The sequence below is a fragment of the Nerophis ophidion genome, linkage group LG10 (genome assembly GCF_033978795.1).
Source record: "Nerophis ophidion isolate RoL-2023_Sa linkage group LG10, RoL_Noph_v1.0, whole genome shotgun sequence".
Classification (NCBI taxonomy): domain Eukaryota; kingdom Metazoa; phylum Chordata; class Actinopteri; order Syngnathiformes; family Syngnathidae; genus Nerophis; species Nerophis ophidion.
The window spans coordinates 60,421,036-60,442,077 of record NC_084620.1 but is presented as its reverse complement, the minus strand read 5'-3'; the positions used below and the strand labels follow the sequence as shown (position 1 = coordinate 60,442,077).

Sequence of the window (21,042 nt, the reverse complement as noted above, 5' to 3'; positions counted from 1 at the left end):
GTGGGGATAAACCAAACCTGCGCTGTGAAATTGTCCTCCTATCTTCAGTTGGTATCAAGTCGGGGAGCTTCATTAATAAATACAAAAAAGATAATAATTACCAGATATGTACACATTTTCAACACTTATACTTCTTTCATCAGAATGACAAAATGATTCCGACCGAAAGAACATGAAAATAAACGTTCTCTCCTATATTGAAACACAATGTGAGTGTGAGCGGGTCCGAGTGTGGCACTTCTGGAAGGAAAGGAAGCGCGAAGGAGGCCAGGCCAGTAAGAGCACTTCAAAAGATAGTCCATGGGACAAAAAGAGGATTAAAAACGCCGTGTAACGTAAAAGAAGGAAGGAGAAGCTGGACAGAACCCAACCCAGAGAGTTTGCCGTCTAAACCAAAAAGAAAACCTTCAAACCATCACAGATTATTCCTCAAACTGCTAAAAATGAAGCGTGCTGGGGGGACAAAAATGGGAGGAGCACAGTGATGGGCAGAGCTAGTGTCCTCCAATCAGGCCAGAAAAGGAGCCCCGTTTGCTCAGCGGGAGAAGGTTTCCCAGACGATGCAGTCGGTAGCTGGGGAGGTCAAAGGTCACATACGACACAGCTGCTCTGACAATCTAGCAAACAGGTGTCAGTGGTGCAACTTGGCCTGCGGGGGAAAGGAACACGGAAACTTTAAACAGGTGGAGCGTGTTTGATTGGTGGATTTATTAAGGCGCAAAGCAAACTATGACTTTTCTTTTTCTTTCCAAAAATAGTTTTTTGTCATAGACATCTTTTAAGTCAGGGGTCGGCAACCTTTACCACTCAAAGAGCCATTTTGACCTGTTTCACAAAATAAAGAAAACAATAGGGGCCACAAGACACTTTTGAAACTTAATATGAAATGATACTGCATACAGAGTTTTTTTCTGCTTTGTGTTATGTATAAAGCAGGGGTCACACATTAATATGAAAATTAAACACCTTAATATGAAAATTAAATGTTGGTGCCGCCCGCGAGATTTATATGAGTGACGCTTGACAGCAGCACACTCGTCAACGCAATTTTTCTGGGAGACTTCCAAACTAGAGAGCCATTATTCTCTCAAGTATCAGTTGATTTTCACCCAATCATCATTAACAAGGGCATGTTATGATGACACTGTCTTTAACGCCATCTACAACCTAAACTAACGGCTTGTAAGCCCAGTTGAATGTAGTTTCTGTACTCACATGGAAGTGACTGCAAGTTCAACAGCCATACAGGTTACACTGAGGGTTGTGATATTAACAACTTTAGCACTCTTACTAATTTGCGCCACACTGTGAACCCACACCAAACAAGATTGAGAAACACATTTCGGGAGAATATCCGCACCGTAACACAACAAAAACACAACAGAACAAATACCCAAAATCCCATGCATCCCTAACTCTTCCGGGCTACATTATACACACCCGCTAAAGGCAGAGCCTTTAAGGCATGCTCCCAATATTGTTGTCCGGGTGGAAATCGGGAGAAATTCGGTAGAATGGTTGCCGCGGGAGATATTCGGGAGGGGCACTGAAATTCGTGAGTCTCCTGGAAAAATCGGGGAGGGTTGGCAAGTATGGCCTAAACTGACAGTTGACAGGTAGAAAACAAGCGATTTCTTGCTCAAATGAGTGGACTGTTGAAAATAGGAATCGTGGTAAGTAAGATTTAACGTTAATGTACTATTGGTTGTATTTTGTGAAAAGAATGTGTGCATATTGTATATACCGTATTTCCTTGAATTGCCGCCGGGTATATAGTTAAAAAAAAAAAGTTAAAAGTACCAATGATTGTCACACCAGGTGTGGCGAGATTTGTCCTCTGCATTTGACCCATGCCCTTCTTCACCCCCTGGGAGGTGAGTATGCGCCTGCCTAGAATTACTGCCGGGTCAAACTTTTTTCGCAAAATAATTAGCGCATGCTTAGCATTACCGCCGGCTCAGGATTAACGCCGGGTCAAACTCGTTTCGCAAAATATTATTTTTATTAGCGCAAGTCTAGAATTTCCGCCGGGTCAAACTCGTTTTGCAAAATAATTAGCATATGCGTAGAATTTCCGCCGGTTCAAATTCATCACGTCACGAGTGACACTTCCCCTGTCATCATTTTCAAAATGGAGGAGGCTGATTTCAATCATTTGAAATCGCATAAAGGGAAGAAGATTAGGAGCTATTCAGTAGGATTTAAGGTCCAAGCTATTGAAAATGCTAAAAAGAACAGTAAGCAGCTATGTTTTATTAAAATACCGTAGCTGCCTGTGTCAAATATCAGTCATTAAATGACTCCCGCTTCCTGGTGGTAGAGGGCGCTAGTGATCCTTCTTCCGACTACTCGGTTGCAGAAGAAGTGACAACAAGCAGCAAGAGTGAGCAGCGATCGTTTATTTTTTCCTCTCGCTTGCACTTTTAACATGGAGGATTACATATCTAAAATAAAACAGTTTTCTAAACTGGACTTTCAATCGAAGCAGGAGGTAATAAAGGAAGATCTCCATCGAGACAGAGAGACTTTTAAAACTGAAGAAAGATAAGGAAGACTTCTATAAACAAGTTATGGATGCTTTTGAACAGAAGGAGCTGCACATGGACTTCATTTATAAGTAAAGGTAAGACCATAATAACTTTTTTTTAGTAAATGTGCTTTTCATGATGGTATCCTTACATCTCACTCAAATTTTTAAGCGCAGGCCTAAATTTACCGCATGCCTTTGGTAAACGCTGGAGTGAGAAGAGGTTTTAAGTTAATTAGCGCATGCTTGCCTTTACCGCATGGCTTTGGTAAACGCCGAAAAGAGAAGAGGTTTTAAATTAATTAGCGCCCCGGCAGCAATTCAAGGAAATAAGGTAGTTCTCTGCAAACCTAAGAAAATTTCTATTTTGTCTTCATTATTTTGTCAGAATGCACTAGAATGCTTGATTTGTATGTGAAAATCACAAAGAAATCTTCTGGGGGAGCATGACCTCTCTGCTGCTGCAGCAACAGAGATACAGTCTATAGGTCCCTAAGATATATAGATATCTAATGTGTTCATACATCATTTATGTAGGATATATGCATGTATATATAACCTAATCATATTGTTTCTTCAACTTAAAAATAGCTGACCGTTTTTTTCCCCCTTCTCTGGGATTATATTCCCAGTTTTGATTTCGGACGTCTGGTCACTTATAGCATATAGAATAATATTTTATGACTGTTAAGCAAACTACGAATAATAAAACATGCCAAAACATGTGTCGTTTATAATAGTATGACAAAAAAGATTGTGTAAATGAGTGGTATTCAGTGAGGTAAGATGAATTAAATGCCCTGACAGTTCTAGCTTCTGTCAAATGAATTGCACTGAGTGGAGCGGATCACCACTCCAAGATGGCGGCCCCGCGTCTCGTTAGCACCAGTAGGCAGTAGAGCTCGATGCTGCGTTCCCTTAGAACATGTCTATGGTTTTTATTATTGTGGCATGCAGTGTTCCATATGGTTTGCTTGCCTATGATGCACACTACTGCCTCCTACAGGACTGGGGTGATGTTACAAGTTGTCCATCGCCCACTTGTGACCTCTTTTGTCGTGTACGCTGGCCTGGAAGTGCAAAACATTTTTACATTTCATACAACATACTAACAAAAGACAAAAAAACGTACTTCTACGCAAACCATGATTTGGGACATTCCCTTTACGGTTATTGTACTTGTAAAGTAAGTTGTTGCGCTTTTTGTTAATATATTTTCTGAAATTGTAAGTTATTTCACTTTTTGCCAATGTCTTTTATGAAATAGTAAGTTGTCCTGCATTTAATGAATGTGGTTTCTGAAATTATAAAGTGTTTTGCTTTGTTTTAATGTGGTTTCTAAAACTGTAAGTTTTTTTACCTTTTGTTAATGTGTTTTATGAAATTGTACATTGTTTCAACTTTTGATAATGCTGTTTCTGAAATTCTAAGTTGTTTCACCTTTAATGTGTTTTCTGAAATTGTACATTGTTTCAACTTTTGTTAATGTGTTTTCTGAAATTGTAAGTTGTTCAGCTTTTGATAATGTTTCTGAAATTGTAAGTTGTTTTATATTTTGTTAATGTGTTTTCTAAAATTGTAAGTTGTTTCACCTTTAATATGTTTTCTGAAATTGTAAGTTGTTCACCTTTTGATAATGTTGTTTCTTAAATTGTAAGTCGTTTCACCTTTAATGTGGTTCCTGAAATTCTAAGTTGTTTCACATTTTGTTAATGTAGTTTCTGAAATTCTAAGTTTTTTAAACTTTTATTTATGTGTTTTTTGAAATTCTAAGTTGTTCTACCTGAAATATGTTTTCTGAAATTGTAAGTTGTTTCACTATTTCGTTAATGTGTTTTCTGAAATTGTAAGTTTTGCCACCTTTAATATGTTATCTGAAATGTCAATTTTTTTTTTAACTTTTATTGTTAATATGTTTTCTGAAAGTGTAAGTTGTTTCACCTTTATTGTGTTTTCTGAAATTACAAGTTATTTTACTTTTATTGTTAACATGTTTTCTGAAAGTGTATGTTGTATTGTATTTTGTTTATTCGTTTTCTCTAATTTGTTTAAACCCATCTTTCCACATTCTACCGCTCTTCCCTCTTTGGGTCGCGTTGGCGTGTAGCAGCCTATTAGGCAGGGTTCACCCAGGACAAGTTGCCACCTCATGACAGGCCCAACACAGACAGACAGACAACATTCACACACTAGGGACCATTTAGTGGTGCCAATCAGCCTATGAAATATAAAAGTGCTTTGTAATTCTAGGCCATAATAGTTGTGTGGTATGTTGCAAGCATACACACTAATAAAACTATTATTATTGTTTACAGCTGTATCCCTCCAACTTCAGGTTTAATACTCACCTAGAGGACAAATATTCACCACATTTAAAGGAATTCCTACAAGATAACTTACCTGTTTTTGGGATTCACTATCATTCCCAAATAAGGCGTCGAGCCGGCTCAGTTTGTTGACAGCCTTCCTGTCGTAAGAGCTGGGGCTCCTCCTCTTCCGCCCCTCTGCTTTACGCCCATAAGTCAGGGCTCCAGAGGAAGAAGGAGTCTGGCTGGAGGCGGGAGACAGCTCCATGCTTGACGGGTAAAGTTTACTGCTGTTGGCGTGATTGCGACTAAGGAGGATGAGAGGCAGGAATTTGTAGTTAATGACAATCCGTCAATTTGTGATACAGCTTCTGTATATTAGAGGTACCGTATTTTTCGGACTATAAGTCGCTGTTTTTTTCACAGTTTGGTCGCGGGTGCGACATGTACTTGAGTGACTTATGTGTGAAATTATTAACACATTACCGTAAAATATCAAATAATATTATTTATCTCATTCGCGGAAGAGACGAAGAAAATGTCCACAATAGTCACATACACGTCAACCAATAAGAATTCGGCAGGGGCGGGTCATGGCAGAAGTGCATTGTGGGTCATGGGATGCTAACTGTTATATGCTATATGCTACTGCCGTAGCTATTAAAATGGATCATTTCATCGTTGGCGGTAACTTATAAAAACTGAGAAGGACTGAACAAAAATGGCACCGAAAAGGAGATCATGTACTGAAGATTACAAGCTGGCTCTAGTGAAATATGCAGCAGAAAAGGACAAGAGGAAGTGGCGCATACCTTTGGAGTTGGCAGAGTTGTTTAGAAGCGACATCGAGGAAGAAGATTTCATCGAATTTATCGATTAGGGGTGACAGTTTGTTTGGTAAAGGTATAGCATGTTCTATATGTTCTAGTTATTTGAATGGCTCTTACCATAATATGTTAGGTTAACATAGCAGTTGCTTATTTATGCCTCATATAACCTACACTTATTGTTCACTATTCTTTATTTATTTTAAATTGCCTTTCAAATGTCTATTCTTGGTGTTGGGTTTTATCAAATAAATTTCACCCAAAAATGCGACTTATACTGACTGCAGTGTGACTAATATATGTTTTTTCCCTTCTTTATTATGCGTTTTCTGCAGATGCAACTTATACTCCAGTGCGACGTATACCGTATTACCTTGACTTGCCGCCGGGTATATAGTATGCACCTGCCTAGAATTACTGCCGGGTCAAACTCGTTTGACAAAATAATTAGTGCATGCTTAGCATTACCGCCGGCTCAGGATTAACGCCGGGACAAACTCGTTTCGCAAAATGATTAGCATATGCCTAGAATTTCCGCCGGGTCAAACTCGTCACGTCACGAGTGACACTTCACCTGTCAGCATTTTCAAAATGGAGGAGGCTGATTTCAATCATTTGAAATCGCATAAAGGGAAGAAGATTAAGAGCTATTCAGTAGGATTTAAGGTCCAAGCTATTGAATATGCTAAAAAGGACAGTAAGCATGTTTTATTAATATACCGTAGCTGCGTGTGTCAAATATGAGTCATTAAATGACTCCCGCCTCCTGGTGGTAGAGGGCGCTAGTGATCCTTCTTGCGACTACTCGGCTACAGAAGAAGTGACAACAAGCAGCAAGAGTGAGCAGCGGTCGTTATTTTTTCCTCTCGCTTGCACTTTTAACATGGAGGATTACATATCTAAAATAAGAAGTTTTCTAAACTGGACTTTCAATCGAAGCAGGAGGTAAAAAAGGAAAATCTCCATCGAGACGGAGACTTTTAAAACCGAAGAAAGATAGGGAAGACTTCTATAAACAAGTTATCGATGCTTTTGATCAGAAGGAGCTGCGCATGGACTTCATTTATAAGTAAAGGTAAGACCATAGTAACGTTTTTTTTTATTAAATGTGCTTTTCATGATGGTATCCTGACATCACACTCAAATTTATAAGCGCAGGCCTAAATTTACCACATGCCTTTGGTGAGCGCCGGAGTGAGAAGAGGTTTTAAAATAATTAGCGCATGCTTGCCTTTACCGCATGCCTTTGATAAGCGCCGGAATGAGAAGGCGGTTTAAATTAATTAGCGCCCCAGCGGCAATTCAAGGAAATACGTTATATGCTTTTTTTCTTCTTTATCATGCATTTTCGGCCGGTGTAATTTATACTCCGGAGCGACTTATAATCCGAAAAATACGGTACCTAATGTGACCTCCACTCACCTGCTACGGCTGTGGGATCCCTCTGCTCTCGTTAACCAACGGTCACTGTAGCTCCAAAGTCCATTTCCTTCTGGACCGTGTCCCTTTTTCCTTGCAGGGGTGGCACCTGGCCCCCCTGACCTTTGCTGTGTCGGATGATAGCTGGTCCCGTTTCTCTTATGAGTGTCCACAGTTGGAAAGGAGCAGGAAGAGTTTTTTCTGACGTCGGCCCCCAATCGAGAGTCCTCTCTCTCTTTGGTTAGGCGACTGACCTTGTGCGCGGCGTGACGGGAAACTCCTAGCGTGGAAAGGTGAGCATCTTTGAAAGTAAGGCCTCCGGGTGCTGACAGAGAAACCCCACAAGAGACGGGATTGGACGTGGAGGTAAAAGTGTCTGACTTTGGAGAGGGAGGGTGCGCCAGCTGTGAAGTGCCAGAGGGTGAAGCTGAGGGGAGACTCTCGGCTGCAAGTGGAACCTTCCTGGAACAAGAAACTTTTTTGGGGTTAAGCCGCACATTTTAAGTTGGATGTGAGACTGACACAAATCGGAACACTGACCTCCACATTTGTGCATTGAGGTGTTTCTCCACCATGTTCTGGAGCGCCAGCCTCATCTTGTCCCATCGCCTGTCGAACACAAAATGGCCTCGTCCCATGAGCCTGCTGTTGAATATGCAGAACTGCCCACAAGAGATGAGCATTAAGGTAAATATGTAGTATTTTCTTAATAAAAATGTCTTAATGCTGCAGTATTTACCCCTGAAGGCTTAGGATGGACATTTGAGAAGTGAAAGGCAGGCGGTCTGTCAGCGTCCTCTGGAGTCTCCGCCTCTGCTTCGTCGCTGGAGAGTCGGCCGCCTTCTCCACCTGCTGTCGCTGGACAAGAGTGGGGTGGCGGCTCCGGATTGGAGGCTGGGGCGGGAAAGGAAGCGGTTGTTTGAGGCTGAGGAGTAGAGGCGGTAATGCCTGGAACCCTGCAGTCGGTGAGAAAAAAAATTGATAGCAGTTACTAGGGGTGTGGGGAAAAAATCGATTTGAATTTGAATAGCGATTCTCACGTTGTGCGATTAAGAATCAATTCTTTTTTTTTTTTTTTCTAATCAATCCAACAAACCACTAAACAGCAATACCATAACAATGCAATCCAATTCCAAAACCAAACCTGAGCCAGCAACACTCAGAACTGCAATAAACAGAGCAATTGAGAGGAGACACAAACACAACACAGAACAAACCAGAAGTAGTGAAACAAAAATGAATATTATCAACAACAGTATCAATATTAGTTATAATTTCAGTATAGCAGTGATTAAAAATCCCTCATTGACATTATCATTACACATTTATAAAAATAAAAATAAAATAACAATAGTGTCACAGTGGCTTACACTTGTATGGCATCTCATAAGCTTGACAACACACTGTGTCCAATGTTTTCACAAAGATAAAATAAGTCATGTTTTTGGTTCATTTAATAGTTAACACAAATTTACATTATTGCAAACGTCGTCGTTTACAATTATAAAAGCTTTTTACAAAAATCTACTACTCTGGTTGCATGTCAGCAGACTGGGGTAGATCCTGCTGAAATCCTATGTCAGGGGTCGGGAACCTTTTTGGCTGAGAGAGCCATGAAAGCCAAATATTTCACAATGTATTTCCGTAAGAGCCATATAATATTTTTCAACACTGAAGACAACTAAATTCGTGCATTTTTAAGTATGACCAACATTTGTAGAGTATAATAAGTCTCTTATTCTTTTTAACAACATTGTTAATATAAAAGTTAACCAATAATACCTATAATTCTTCTTACCATTAATGCGACATCTTGAACAGGTGCGGTAGGAAACGGATGGTTGGATTAAATTGCATGAGAATGTTTTATAATTTGAACGTTATTTTTGAAACTGATTACCAGCCGAATTATTCATTACTTATCGTGTTAAGCAATGTAAGCTAAGATTTATCTGAGAGCCAGATGCAGTCATCTGGCTCTAGAGCCATAGCATTAGACACCTTTTTACCTGCACACTGCCTCCCGCTGTTTCCCACATCTACAAAGCAATTAGCTACCGACTGCCACCTACTGATATGGAAGAGTATTACACGGTTACTCGGCATAGCTCGGTTGATAGAGTGGCCGTGCTAGCAACCTGAGGGTTCCAGGTTCGATTCCCGCTTCCGCCATCCTAGTCACTGCCGTTGTGTCCTTGGGCAAGACACTTTACACACCTGCCCTCAGTGCCACCCACACTGGTTTAAATGTAACTTAGATATTGGGTGTCACTTTGTAAAGCACTTTGAGTCACTAGAGAAAAGCGCTATATAAATATAATTATCTGAGAGCCATATGTAGTCATCAAAAGAGCCACATCTGGCTCTAGAGCCATAGGTTCCCTACCCCTGTCCTATGTATTGAATGAATACAGAATCGTTTTGAATCGGAAAAATATCGTTTTTTAATCGAGAATCACGTTGAATCGAAAAAAATAGATTTACAAATGAATCGCGACCCCAAAAATCGATATTGAATCGAATCGTGGGACACACAAACATTCGCAGTTACCGTATTTTTCGGGCTATAAGGCGCACTTAAAAGCCTTCCATTTTCTCAAAAATCGACAGTGCGCCTTATAACCAAACCAGTGCGCCTAATGGACGGAGTCATTTTGGTTGTGATGACCGACCTCAAAGCTATTTTGTTTGGTACATGGTGAAATAAAAAGTGTGACCAGTAGATGGCAGTCACACATAATAGATATGTGTGGACTGCAATATGACTCAAGTAAGCAACACCAACATTTTATATGCCATCCATCCATCCATTTTCTACCGCCTGTCCCTTTTGGGGTCGCTGGAGCCTAGTTTAGCTGCATTTGGGCGGAAGGCAGGGTATATATGTTCCATTGAAAATATAGAACATTACACACAGGCTCAAAAATCTATCAAAATATTTTAGTACGACTTTGGTAAGCTATGAAGCTGCACCGCTTGATGGAAGTTTTTGTGATGTTTTTTTTTTCTCCCCCCCTTCTTCTCCCTGTTTCTCACCAATTTTGTAAGGCGCGCCGGAAGTTGCCAGACCCGTCAGCAATCCTGTTCTGTCTCCCTGTAATGTTTGCACGCTCTTAAATGGGAGTGTGCTGAAAATATTCATTTCCTCTCAGGAATTATTAAAGTATTTCTGATTCTTATACTGATTGTACTGTGTTTCAACATACGAGTAATATTATGGTGTATGTATAAGGTAAGACATATTATCTGGCGTTTTGTTTCGCAATATTATGCAAAAGCAACTTTTCTTACCATCTGGTACCTGCTGATCTGTATTTGGGATCTGCATAAGTCCTGAAAATAAGTTAGTCGATAAGCTTCTTCTTTTTCTCTATGGTCTTGTTATGGGACACTCTTCCTCTGCTGTTGCCATTTCTAATATAAAGTAGTGTAAAGTTCTTACTTATATCTGTCGGTAAACTCGCCATGAAAGCGCTAAAACATACCGGTGTAGTGAGTTTACATTATTTACCCAAGAACCTTTAGTTGTTAGGGAGTTCTGGTCAGACGTTTTTTCCCAGGACACATTTCGGGAGTTGTTGTTGCACTACTGAGCCACGGATGAGGAGACGCTGCTCAGTTATTGATTGAAGTAAAGTCTGAATGTCATTAAGTTAAAGTAGCAATGATTGTCACACACACACTAGGTGTGGTGAAATTTGTCCTCTGCATTTGACCCATCACCCTTGAATACCCCCTGGGAGGTGAGGGGAGCAGTGGGCAGCAGTAGTGCCGCGCCCGGGAATCATTTTTGGTGATTTAACCCCCAATTCCAACCCTTGATGCTGAGTGCCAAGCAGGAAGGTAATGGATTCCATTTTTATAGTCTTTGGTATGACTCACAACCTACCGATGTCAGGGCGGACACTCTAACCACTAGGCCACTGAGTAAGTATTTTGACCACCTTTTGACACGTCTTCCACTCCCGTCCTTGCACGCTACACCGCTACAACAGAGATGACGTGGAAAAGACGGTGTCGAAGGTGAGCTATGTAAATAAGACCGCCCACAAAACGGCGCATCCTGAAGCGACCGTCAAAAAGCGGCTTGGAGATGATCTGTAAAACATCATCTATGCAACATTTTGACCAAAGAACCACGTGGTATTGTTTTCAATTTAGAAAAAATAAAATAAAATATGACCCCTTTAATGCCCCCTATAATCCGGTGCGCCTTTTGTATGCAAATAGACCTGACTAGACTCGCTCATCGGCGGTGCTCCTTATAATCCGGTGCGCCCTATGTTCGGGAAAATACGGTAAATGAAAAAGTGATGATGATCCGATGAGGGGAGGTTGAATGAAGCAGCGACCATAAATAGAAAAAGGAGATGAGTTTACCACAATACTCTCCTTAAATGCTTGTTTGCAGCATCACCTGGTGGCAGAAATGCATGCATGCAGTGTGGTTTTGTCATACCTGGGTATGTGTGCGTTTGCCAGCCTTAGTTTCAGGCTGGACAGGGGTCGTCCATTCGGGCAGGGAGGCTTGCTCGGACTTGCTGTGGCCTCTTGTGACGCGAGACTCGGGCTGCAGCTGTCGTTTCCCTCCTTGTCCTTGTCCTTTGCCCCCTCCTTCTCCTTGGTCCTGCCTCTGTGCTCGGCCAGGAGGATGTCAAAATGTTTCTTTCGACCTGGAACGCCTCGGCGGTGGGTTAACGAGTGAGTCTGCAAGAAGGGAGAACAATTTTCTTGTTACTTTGTTTTGTTTTGAAGGGGAGCCAGACAGTGTTTAGGCATGCTGGCTTTCTTAGTTTGCAAGTTGAAAGTATACATGGGGCAAGATTGCAATGTTTGGTGGATTAGTGAAAATAACTTGTTAATAGGTCTTAAAAATATGCTTTTAATGTCAACATTATTTTTACTACTAAGCATTCTAACTGAGGCCGCTAAAAACTTCCCAGGTGAATGAGTATAATGGGGAGAAAAGAAAACAAAATTAGACGCATAAAATGACAACGGATACCTAGCGTATTTCCTTGAATTGCCGCCGGGGAATAAACTATGCGCCTGCCTAGAATTGCTGCCGGGTCAAACTCTTTTCGCAAAACATTATTTTTATCAGCGCATGTCAAGAATTCCCGCCGGGTCAAACTCGTCACGTCACGAGTGACACTTCACCTGTCATCATTTTCAAAATGTAGGAGGCTGATTTCAATAATTTGAAATCGCATAACGGGAAGAAGATTAAGAGCTATTCAGTAGGATTTAAGGTCCAAGCTATTGAATATGCTAAAAAGAACAGTAAGCAGCTATGTTTTATTAATATACCGTAGCTGCGTGTGTCAAATATGAGTCATTAAATGACTCCTGCCTCCTGGTGGTAGAGGGCGCTAGTGAACCTTCTTGCGACTCCTTGCTGCAGAAGAAGTGACAACAAGCAGCAAAAGTGAGAAGCGATCGTTTATTTTTTCCTCTCGCTTGCACTTTTAACATGGAGGATTACATATCTAAAATAAAACCGTTTTCTAAACTGGACTTTCAATCAAAGCAAGAGGTAATAAAGCAGGGGTAGGGAACCTACGGCTCTAGAGCCAGATGTGGCTCTTTTGATGACTGCATCTGGCTCTTAGATAAATCTTAGCTGACATTGCTTAACACGATAAGTAATGAATAATTCCGCTGGTAATCACAATGTTAAAAATAAAGTTCAAAATATAAAACATTCTCATGCATTTTAATCCATCAATCCGTTTTCTACCGCACCTGTTCAAGAAGTCGCATTAATGGTAAGATGTATTTGATTTATTATTGGTTAGCTTCAGGATAACATTGTTATTAAAAAGAATAAGAGACTTATTATACTCTAAAAATGTTGGTATTACTTAAAAATGCACACATTTAGTTCTATTCATTGTTAAAAAATATTATATGGCTCTCACGGAAATACATTTTAAAATATTTGGTTTCATGGCTCTCTCAGCCAAAAAGGTTCCCAACCCCTGTAATAAAGGAAGATCTCCATCGAGACAGAGAGACTTTTAAAACAAGGAAGACTTCTATAAACAAGTTATCGATGCTTTTGATCAAAAGGAGCTGCGCATAGACTTCATTTATAAGTAAAAGTGAGACCAAGATCACATTTTTTATGAAATGTGCTTTTCATGATGGTATCTTTACATCACACTCAAATTTATAAGCGCAGGCTTAAATTTACCGCATGCCTTTGGTAAGTGCCGGAGTGAAAAGAGGTTTTAAAATAATAAGCGCCCCGGTGGCAATTCAAGGAAATACGGTAAATATGATTTGCTAATGCACCCAATCCAATGTGATCAAACTACCCACAGGAGGCATTGAAGACCTTATTCCTGTTCGCATCCCAGCCCAGGCATTTGTGATTGAGGGCTATATAAATAAAATTTGATTGATTTCTTGATACTTTGATGAGATTGGCTTTTCGGCATTCATTCTGTGCTTTGGATAGTGTTTCTAAAAGGATTGTGGACCAATGCACACATTCATGGTTGCACTACCAAGAAATTATAACGGCGATATAGTTGTGGCATGTATCAAGATGATGCAATCCTGCATTGTAAGCACCCTTTGGGGAAAAAACGAGGAAATCTACACACGCAGGCCCCGAAAATAACTTTGAAAATCAAGACTACATTTCTTGCAATTGGGTTCATTTCTAATTTTTACTATTAGATTTATTCTCATCTACCAAACTCTTTAGATTGTTTTTTTAGTAAATAATCTACTAACATTATCCATCCATCCATCCATTTTCTGCTGCTTATTCCCTTTGGGGTCGCGGGGGGCTATCTCAGCTACAATCGGGCGGAGGGGCGAGGTACGCCCTGGACAAGTCGCCACCTCATCGCAGTATATATATATATATATATATATATATATACACACATATATACACACACACATATATACATACATACATATATATGTGTATATATACACACGTGTATATATATATATATGTGTGTGTATGTATATATATATATACATATATATAAGTATATATGTATATATATATATATATATATGTATATATATATATAGATATATATATATATATCTATATATATATATATATATATATATATATATATAGATATATATATATATATCCATGCATCTCCTACTGCTTGTCCCCTTTAGGGTTGCGGGGGGTGCTGTAGCCTATCTCAGCTGCATTCGGGCAGAGGCGGGGTACACCCTGGACAAGTCGCCACCTCATCGCAGGGCCAACACAGATGGACAGACAACATTCACACTCACATTCACACACTAGGGACCATTTAGTGTTGCCAATCAACCTATCCCCAGGTGCATGTCTTTGGAGGTGGGGGGGGCCTATCCCCAGGTGTGTTTTTTGAGGTGAGAGGAAGCCGGAGTACCCGGAGGGAACCCACGCAGTCACAGGGAGGACATGCAAACTCCACACAGAAATATTCCGAGCCTGGGATTGAACTCAGGACTACTCAGGACCTTTGTATTGTGAGGCACATGTACTAACCCCTGTGCCACCGTGATGCCCAGTATGACTGGTGTGTTGAAAACAAAAATGGCGAACCAACTATAAATCCAATGCAACCCTGTGGGTTACAAGAAGGAGTTACAGTGTGTGTTTGCGCTGCTTCTTTAAGAGCGGCTGTGCAAGTGGAGCGAGAAAGCAAGTGTCTGGGTGAGTGAAGACCAGAGTCAGTGAGCTAGTGCAAAGTGTGCAGATCATTAAAAAAAAAAAGGCTCCGAATCCAGGCTTGTGTAGAAATAGAAACAGCAAGTATTCAGAGTGTACCTTGCAGGTGAGGGAGCGCGTGCACGGCTGTTTGGTGTCAGGGTCCAGGACGCCGCAGTGCTTGTTGGGGTCAAACACTCTCCCTGTTAAATTACACACAATTAAAGTCCATGCTGGCTGGAAAAAAAATCCAAACTTCAGGTCCGTTGCTATGTTTTATACACCCTGTTTCAACAAGTATTAGCTTAAAAAAACACCAGAGAGGACAGTGATTTCCCTACGACAACACCAACAGCATAATGAAGAGTAAATAATTGGGGGGGATGAAATCATGACTCAGGATCAGGGAGAGTGGAGCGAGAGGAGAAATGTGGAGAGATGCTCACTCTGTGATATCACATGAAGACAAAGATGGAGGGAAAGAGACAGAGCGTAAAAAGGGCATCATGTTCAGACTGGATGTTCTGCAAAGCTTCCTGAGATAAGAATTTGTGTGTTTTTTTTAAGGATTTCTTTGCCGTAGATCAGACCTGGGCAAATTAAGGCCCGGGGACCTCCTGCGGCCCGTTAAGCTTTTCAATCTGGCCTGACAGAAATTTCCCAAATATAATTTTTTAGATCTTTTAAGATGGAAACTGTAGCAGTCTTAAACTATACAAAGTATTTCAATGGTTGGAATCTGCACTTATGCATGATATACTAGTTACTATGGCCATCTAATTAGTTACTATGGTCATCTAATTAGTTACTATGGTCATCTAATTAGTTACTATGGTAATCTAAGTCACAGCCGTTTAGACGAGGCACCAAACAGTGTGGGTGGGGAGCGTTTCCACAGTGTCAGCCTGAAATGCGGGTGTCAGGGACAGACAATGAAGGAGATTTTTACAACAAAGTTCTAAATCTTAGTGATGTATCAGATATATCAGATCGAAAATGTTTTTTGTTTTTTTACCTTCGCGTTCATATTTCGCTGTGTTTGTTGCATTTTTGATTATAAAATATGTGGATGGAGAGGGGATGTCAAAAGACTACGGCTTATTAGTGATTCCTAGAGCCCAAAAAAAGTCTGCGGGCTATAGAGCGTTTTCCGTTCGGGTTCCAGTACTCTGGAATGCCCTCCCGGTAACAGTTCGAGATGCTACCTCAGTAGAAGCATTTAAGTCTCACCTTAAAACTCATCTGTCTGGCCTTTAAATAGACCTCCCTTTTAGACCAGTTGATCTGCCCCTTCTTTTCTTTTTTCTCCTATGTCCCCCCCTCCCTTGTGGAGGGGGTCCGGTCCGATGACCATGGATGAAGTACTGGCTGTCCAGAGTCGAGACCCAGGATGGACCGCTCGCCTGTGTATCGGTTGGGGACATCTCTACGCTGCTGATCCGCCTCCGCTTGAGATGGTTTCCTGTGGACGGGACTCTCGCTGCTGTCTTGGATCCGCTTGAACCGAACTCTCGCGGCTGTGTTGGAGCCACTATGGATTGAACTTTCACAGTATCATGTTAGACCCGCTCCACATCCATTGCTTTCGGTCCCCCAGAGGGGAGGGGGGGGGGGGTTGCCCACATCTGAGGTCCTCTCCAAGGTTTCTCATAGTCAGCATTGTCACTGGCGTCCCACTGGATGTGAATTCTCCCTGCCCACTGGGTGTGAGTTTTCCTTGCCCTTTTGTGGGTTCTTCCGAGGATGTTGTAGTCGTAATGGTTTGTGCAGTCCTTTGAGACATTTGTGATTTGGGGCTATATAAATAAACATTGATTGATTGATGTGACATTCATATGTTGTCAATATTCAGTGTTTTATCGTTCATAGTTAATATTGTAAATCCCCCAAAAAATTCCATTCCGTTTTTCAAGGCGGTCCTTCATAATGTTTTTAGCATTCAATCAAACGTTATTTTGAGTTGCGCTAGACGATTCATCGACATACTTGATATATCGCGGATTTGTCTCTGTGCGATATAGAAAATGACTATCGTGATATTCAAGTATACGTTCTCACGCAGTTGCTTTTAGCTGCGGGCATTACACTACAGGCTCATCCCACTCTTTCTTGTGTCTCCTCACAGACAGCAAGCGCACTTTCTTACATACGTCACATACGTATACGCCCTCGCGGAGCAGAGAGGTAGCGGCATGGGTAACGTTAGCTGTGATGCTAGTGGAGCCGTGCGAGTGGTAATACGAGAGAAAGAAGGTGCGAATCTGGTAACAAATTAAGGAAGAATTAATTCCCAAGAAAAACAACATCGTCTGGCGGTGGTTTGGCTTCAAGTGGGAAATGTTGAACAGACAGCCGTAATTTAACAAGTGTGGGGCAAAAGTGTTGCTACAAAAAGTTACTGCTAATATGTAGCATCATTTGAAAAGTCACCTGCTATAGAATGAAGAGTGGATACTCCTCATTTCAACATCTCCATTCGGTGCCACACCATCAAAATGCCGAGACAAACATTTCCAGATCAACACCGTATGAAAAAACTAGTGAACAACAAGAGGAGATAATGTCTGCAGGAACCTACCACATAGCAAAGGACGAACACTATTTGATTTCCTATTATGCAGCTCCTTTGTATTTGACTGTTGTTGAAATATCTTATGTGACATCATGCACAAAAGTGCACTTTATTTGTTTTAAACTATTGTAGTGGCATTCTGTACAAAAGGTGCACTTTAACTTAGTGTTGTTTTGATATGTAATTTTAGTGATATCATGCACAAAAGTGCACTAATAGCTTGTTTTAAAACATCTCTGACAATCTTGCACTTTCTGTTTTGAAATGACATGAATGTTTGTGCCACTGCTTAATAACTGTTTAATAAATACACTTTTGGTCAATTGACGTAGTTGTGATTTTCTTCTCTGCATGAAAGTTTAAAAGTAACATATATTAATGCAGTATGAAGAAAAATGTTTTAATGTAGACACATAGAATCATCATACTGCTGTGATTATATGCATCAAGTGTTCATTCAAGGCTAAAGCAAAATATGGAGATATACCGTATTTCCTTGAATTGCGGCCGGGTATATAGTATGCACCTGCCTAGAATTACTGCCGAGTCAAACTCGTTTCGCAAAATAATTAGCGCATTCTTAGCATTACCGCCGGTTCAGGATTAACACCGGGTCAAACTCCTTTCGCAAAATATTACTTTTATTAGCGCATGTCTAGAATTTCCGCCGGGTCAAACTCGTCACGTCACGAGTGACACTTCACCTGTTATCATTTTCAAAATGGAGGAGGCTGATTTCAATCATTTGAAATCGCATAAAGGGAAGAAGATTAAGAGCTATTCAGTAGGATTTAAGGTCCAAGATACTAATTATGCTAAAAAGAACAGTAAGCAGCTATGTTTTATTAACATACCATAGCTGTGTGTGTCAAATATGAGTCGTTAAATGACTCCCGCCTCCTGGCTAGTGATCTTTCTTGCGACTACTCAGCTGCAGAATAAGTGACAACAAGCAGCAAGAGTGAGAAGCGATCGTTTATTTTTTCCTCTCGCTTGCACTTTTAACATGGAGGATTACATATCTAAAATTAAACAGTTTTCTAAACTGGACTTTCAATTGAAGCAGGAGGTAATAAAGGAAGATCTCTACCGAGACAGAGAGACTTTTAAAACTGAAGAAAGATAAGGAAGACTTCTATAAACAAGTTATCGATGATTTTGATCAGAAGGAGCTGCGCATGGACTTCATTTATAAGTAAAGGTAAGACCACAATAATGTTTTTTTTTATTAAATGTGCTTTTCATGATGGTATCCTTACATCACACTCAAATTCATAAGCGCAGGCCTAAATTTACTGCATGCCTTTGGTAAACGCCGGAGTGAGAAGAGGTTTTAAATTAATTAGCTCCCCGGCGGCAATTCAAGGAAATACGGTATATGGTTTATCGTGACATGGCCTAAAAATATCGAGATAATAATAAAAGACCATATCACCCAGCCCTACTTGTGAGGTTTTGTATTAGTGTTCCTAAAAATAGATATACCGGCCCCCAGATAAGTTGTTTTCCTCTATTTTGGCCCCCCGAGTGAAAATTGCCCAGGCCTGCCATAGAGAATGATTGCAATTAATAAGCCAACAAGCTCACCTGACAGTATTTTGTGCGACCGGGAAGAAGTCTTCGCTCCATTTTGGTTCTTCTTATCCAAAGGTGACGACAGCAGAGAGAGCGGGCGCTTTGACGGGGAAGGAGTGGGGGAGGGTTTCCTGTCCAGCGGCGAGGGGGAAGGCGACGTTGACGGCCGCCTGTCAAGGGGAGAGCGCGTGGAGCCGGGGCGCTCGTGCTGGGAGGACGGTGACGCGGAGGAGCGCGGCGTGGACGGCCCGCCGCTGCCTCGACCGTTAATTAGCTTGGCCGGGGAAGTGAGCGGAGGTTGTTTGTGAGGGGAGGCGGAGGGCAAAGGAGACGGGCTGAGGCGGACTTGGGAGTCGCTTCGGCTGCTGAGGCAGGGTATCTTTTCCAAGCTGACCACTGGAAGGGATACACTGCAGGGGAAGAGAGGGCAACTCAATGCAGTACCAAAATACACAATGAGGAAAAGATTATACAAACCCCGTTATGAGTTTGGAAATTGTGTTAGATGTAAATATAAACGGAATATCATGATTTGCAAATAATTTTCAACCCATATTCAGTTGAATATGCTACAAAGACAACATATTTGATGTTCAAATTAATCATTAACTTTACAATTTTATGCCAGCAACACGTGACAAAGAAGTTGGGAAAGGTGGCAATAAACACTGATAAAGTTGAGGAATGCTCATCAAACACTTATTTGGTGCGCACAGTGGAGGTGGAGTGTAGGGGCTTTGTAGCTAGTACAACAGCAAAGCTTCTTAGGGAGGTTGGAGTCCGGGGGCAGGCTTACAGACACACCGTTAAAGAGCTGGCCAACACAGCAGAGGATGAGCCATTGGTTGTGGTTGAGGAGGAGTGACACCAGCTGGGCTGCGAAAGGCTAACACCTAATGCAGGGGTCGGGAACCTTTTTGGCTGAGAGAGCCATACAAGCCAAATATTTTAAAAAGTATTTCCGTGAGAGCCATATAATATTTTTTTTTAAGACTGAATACAACTAAATGCGTGCACTTTTAAATAACACCAACATTTTTAGAGTATAATAAGTATCGTATTCTTTTTAATAACATTGTTTTTCTGAAGCTAACCAACAATAAATAAAATACTTCTTACCATTAATGCGACTTCTTAAACAGGTGCGGTAGAAACCGGATGGATGGATTAAAACGCATGAGAATGTTTTATATTTTGAACGTTATTTTTGATACTGCGGAATTATTCATTACTTACCGTGTTAAGCAATGGCAACTAAGATTTATCTGAGAGCCAGGTGCAGTCATCAAAAGAGCCACATCTGGCTCTAGAGCCATAGGTTCCCTACCCCTGACCTAATGGGACGCACACACCTAAGGATTTGATCACCCTGGGGTGGGCCCTTCCTCGGCCAAAACACCCCGTGACGCTGGGGCACACAACTAAAAATGTGTCCTAATGGTGGAAAAGCCTCCCAGCAGTGTCACCTCGCCTCATTCAGGTATGCGGTCAGGTGCAAGTCTGGCTCAGGGAGGAAGACGCCCCTCCCATGCAGAGTCCCCAGGGATTGTACCAACTAGTCATTTCAACGAATTCTGGAACATCCCACAGGTGTGCAGGCTAATTGGGAACAGGTGGGTGCCATGATTGGCTATAAAAACAGCTTCCCAAAAAATGCTCAGTCTTTCACAAGAAAGGATGGGGCGAGGTACACCCCTTTGTCCACAACTGCGTGAGCAAATAGTCAAACAGTTTAAGAACAACCTTTTTGTCAAAGTGCAATTGCAAGAAATTTAGGGATTTCAACATCTACGCTCCATAATATCATCAATAGATTCAGAGAATCTGGAGAAATCACTCCACGTAAGCGGCATGGCCGGAAACCAACATTGAATGACCGTGACCTTCCATCCCTCAGACGGCACTGTATCAAAAACAGACATCAATCTCTAAAGCAGTGTCACGCGTTGCGGCGCACTTGCTGTGCGGAGTTGCCACTTCGAGGATGCACACACGAGCAGTGAGCAGGATTGCAGGTAAGAATAGATTTTAATATGATAAAACAAAAGAACACTGGTGCAAAAGGGAAAAACAAAGCGCGTGCCAACGCAGGGAAAGCTAATGCTAAAACTTAGCAGGAAACAGAAGTAACACTAAACGAC

At 41.3% G+C, this 21,042-nt stretch overlaps 1 protein-coding gene across 10 annotated transcripts in view; it reads right to left on the bottom strand.

Annotated features, from left to right (window-relative positions):
- atxn7l1 (ataxin 7-like 1) overlaps nucleotides 1-21,042 on the bottom strand; it is a 49,982-nt gene that overhangs the window by 2,193 nt on the left and 26,747 nt on the right. For 9 of the 10 annotated variants that reach the window (XM_061914313.1, XM_061914314.1, XM_061914312.1 and 6 more), the window contains 8 exons: nucleotides 18,914-19,311; nucleotides 14,875-14,957; nucleotides 11,539-11,786; nucleotides 7,819-8,035; nucleotides 7,620-7,741; nucleotides 7,083-7,541; nucleotides 4,928-5,141; nucleotides 18-67 (listed from right to left, as the gene is read on the bottom strand). In XM_061914313.1, the coding sequence (XP_061770297.1) occupies nucleotides 18-67; nucleotides 4,928-5,141; nucleotides 7,083-7,541; nucleotides 7,620-7,741; nucleotides 7,819-8,035; nucleotides 11,539-11,786; nucleotides 14,875-14,957; nucleotides 18,914-19,311 (1,791 nt within the window). Of the gene's footprint in view, nucleotides 1-17; nucleotides 68-115; nucleotides 650-4,927; nucleotides 5,142-7,082; nucleotides 7,542-7,619; nucleotides 7,742-7,818; nucleotides 8,036-11,538; nucleotides 11,787-14,874; nucleotides 14,958-18,913; nucleotides 19,312-21,042 lie in introns of those variants that run through there. The other variant, XM_061914318.1, reaches the window with a different exon arrangement.